This window comes from Mandrillus leucophaeus, unplaced genomic scaffold (assembly GCF_000951045.1).
Source record: "Mandrillus leucophaeus isolate KB7577 unplaced genomic scaffold, Mleu.le_1.0 Scaffold200, whole genome shotgun sequence".
Lineage (NCBI taxonomy): Eukaryota > Metazoa > Chordata > Mammalia > Primates > Cercopithecidae > Mandrillus > Mandrillus leucophaeus.
In genome coordinates this window covers 495,018-498,364 of record NW_012102033.1, presented here as the reverse complement: position 1 = coordinate 498,364, position 3,347 = coordinate 495,018, and the positions used below count along the sequence as shown (strand labels likewise).

The following is a 3,347-nucleotide window of genomic DNA, read 5'->3' as shown; positions in this document are numbered from 1 at the left end:
AAAAAAAAAAAAAAAAGCCAGTGCAAATTGAGAGACCTGGCCATAGAAAATTGCAACGCTCAGGGATGTGGTATGGCAAGGAACTTTTTTGTTTTTTTTGAGACAGAGTCTCGCTTTATTGCCCCAGCTGGAGTGCAGTGGCACGATCTTGGCTTACTGCAACCTCCGCCTCCCAGGTTCAAGTGATTCCCCTGCCTCAGCCTCCTGAGTAGCTGGGACTGCAGGCGCACACCTCCACACTCTGGTAATTTTGTATTTTTAGTAGAGATGGTGTTTTGCCATGTTGACCAGGCTGATCTCGAACTCCTGACCTCAGGTGATCCGTCTGCCTTAGCCTCCCAAATTGCTGGGATTACAGGTGTGATCCACCGAGCCCAGCCTGGCAAGCAACTTTGAGGAGTGGGTGGGGAGAACACCGAAATGGAGTTGTTTTCAGATATTTCCATTCGTCCCAGATAGCGATTCCCTTAAATTGTGGCTCAAGCTTCTGCTTTCTAAAACATCCCTTAGGCCAGGCATAGTGGCTGACGCCTGTAATGGCAGCACTTTGGGAGGCTGAGGCAGGTAGATCACCTGAGGTCAGGAGTTCGAGACCAGCCTGGCCAACATAGTGAAACCCCATCTCTACTAAAAGTACAAAAGATTAGCTGGGCGTGGTGGTGTGTGTCTGTAATCCCAGCTACTTGGGAGGCTGAAGCAGGAGAATCGCTTGAACCCGGGAGGTGGAGGTTGCAGTGAGCCAAGATGGCACCACTGCACTCCAGTTTGAGCAACAAGAGTGACACTGTCTCAAAAAAAAAAATCTGATACTTTATTTCTCTAGCTTCTGGCAACACCCACACCGTCTTCCTGAAAAGGTAGCACCCGGGGGTTCGGGGAAGGAGCCTGGTAGTTCGAGTGCCTGGGGTGAGAGGTGAAGTCTGCCTTGGCCCTTTGCCACTTTGACACCGCCCTTTTTCTGTGTCTCGAGTTCTGTTTTGCTTCCATTGGCAAAACAGTAATAAATAAATATCAGTGTCCAGCACTGTGTCTGGGCCATAGTATGTGCTCAGTAAATTTTATGCCTAGTGTTCCATTATTGGAATGCTAAGCTTGTGGGAGTTATTTATATCCTGCACAGGGTCATCTCCAGGATCTGATTTTTCACACATCTGCAGTTCAAACAATTGCAACCTCTGGGTTAATGTTACTCCTTTTCTCATACTCTCCCAGAATGTGACAGGGCTTCTGAGGGGAGCCCTATGCCATGGAAGAACCAGCAGAGTGTCCTTAAGGCCCCGGCAGGAGTCAGGGTCGTTATGTGCTGGGGCCGCCATATTTGGTGAAAAGGACTTATTCCCAGGCCTCACCCAGCAGGATCACTATGGAATTGGTTTCTCAGGAGATTCCTGGCTCTTTTCTTTGGAGATTGTTATTCCTTAGTCGCCAGGTAGGACAGTTTGCCTCACAGCGAGGCTGGAGTGAGGATCTAATCTGATGCTCATCAGTTCCTGGGTTCCTTTTAGAGACACAGGGCACAGACGGGAAAGCAGAGCTTACTTAGCCTTTGCTCTTCTGGCTCTCATTCGCAGCCTTGGGGTGGCTTGGTCTCAGGTTTTCCTGTGGGCTGTAGTTGCAGTCTGTGTCCAGTGGGTGGCAGTGTGGCCCTGCCTACAGGAAGGACCTCTCCCTCCCTTTCAGGATACGATCCCTCCTCCAGGTACCCCCAGTTCAAACACCCTGACCCACTCCACTTACTCTTTTGATGGGTCCTGGGGGCATCAGCTGCATTTCCAGGGAGGCCCAGTTGGGCTGTTACTGTTTGGATCACCTTGCATCTGGGAGCTATGGGGCCCTTAGGGTTTATGTAGGTCTGAAATGGCAGTTGGGCCTGCCACATCCTGTCAGCTTGAAGTCAGCCTTACCTCCTCCCCTCAGCAGCCTGGATTCTCTCTCAGCCACTCTGATAAAGCCCACTGTGCCTCAGAGAAACAGGTTCAGAGAGGGGCGTGCCTGAGGTTGCCAGGTCACCACCCATGTTCCTCCAGCTAGGGGCCTCTCCCAGTGCCACTGTTTTCTTCTTGGCCTCTGTCCATCGTATTTGTTTTGCTACCTGAGACCATGGACACCTTCAACTTACAAAATTCCCTTCTTCCTGCACAGGGGACCCTCACAATGATCCCAATGCTCAGGGTGATGCCTTCAAGACTCTCTTCGTGGCGAGAGTGGTAAGTCCCCAGCTCCCAGCTCCTGGAACCCCACACTGCTGAGAGCCTGGGTCTGGCCCAAAGGGCAGATAGGCTAGGTACTGGGGAATGTTCCAGGGGCTGTGGGACAGCTCTGTTCTCCCATTTAACGTCATACCCATCTCCTTGTAGAACTATGACACCACAGAATCCAAGCTCCGGAGAGAGTTTGAGGTGTACGGACCCATCAAAAGAGTAAGTGGAGTGGGGTCAGGGTGTTTGAATTGGGGGTGCATGGAGGAGGGGCTGTATCCTAAAAGGGAGGGAGAGAGGTCCCAGGCCTGAGCATGGCTCACAGCATTTCAGGGCCTGGGTTTGTGCATCCTGACTGTATTTCCATGCAGCAGACCTTGGGTAGCAGAAGTAAAATGAGAAGTAATGACTGCTGGTGGTTGATTGAGAGCAGGGGTTGGCAAACCGCAGACTCACTGCTTGTAGTAAAGTCTTCCTGCTGCGCAGCCAGGCAGGTCTGTCTGTTTACACATTGTCTTTGGCTGCTACTGTTGTAAGGCAGGGTTGGGTTGTTGCAAGAGCATGTGGCCGTCAAAACTGGAAATATATACTCTTTGCGTCTTGGCAGAATACGTATGCTGAGTCTTGTTTTAGAGAAAGGCTTTGTTTTACCAATTTTCTTTTAAGTCACTTAAGTGCTGTTCCTGATTTCCTTTATCTAACATGGGAGACGCATGCCTTCCCTGGGCAGTAGTGAGGGCTTGAGGCCACCCTACACACAGACTGATGTTAGCCATGTCTCCTCCTCCCTACTCTGTTTTTGATATATCTTTTTAAAATACTTGTACATGTCAGGCCGGGTGCGGTGGCTCACACCTGTAATCTCAGCTTTTAAGGAGGCAGAGGCGGGAGGATAGCTTAAACCTAGGAGTTCCAGACCTGCCTGGGCAATATAGTGAGACCCCGTTCTCCACAAAAAGGAAAAAAAAATATTGTTGGGCCAGGCATGGTGGCTCATGCCTGTAATCCCAATACTTTGGGAGGCCAAGATGGGCAGATCACCTGAGGTCAGGAGTTCGAGACCAGTCTGACCAACGTGGTGAAACCTGGTCTCTACTTAAAAAAGTACAAAAATTAGCTGGGCGTGATAGCGGGCATCTGTAATCCCAG

At 50.5% G+C, this 3,347-nt stretch overlaps 1 protein-coding gene across 3 annotated transcripts in view; it reads left to right on the top strand.

Moving 5' to 3' along the window:
* Window positions 1–3,347, top strand: part of SNRNP70 (small nuclear ribonucleoprotein 70kDa (U1)) — a 29,711-nt gene that overhangs the window by 9,216 nt on the left and 17,148 nt on the right. For all 3 annotated transcript variants that reach the window (XM_011979316.1, XM_011979313.1, XM_011979315.1), the window contains exons 5-6: window positions 2,143–2,207; window positions 2,358–2,420. In XM_011979316.1, the coding sequence (XP_011834706.1) occupies window positions 2,143–2,207; window positions 2,358–2,420 (128 nt within the window). The remainder of the gene's footprint in view (window positions 1–2,142; window positions 2,208–2,357; window positions 2,421–3,347) is intronic.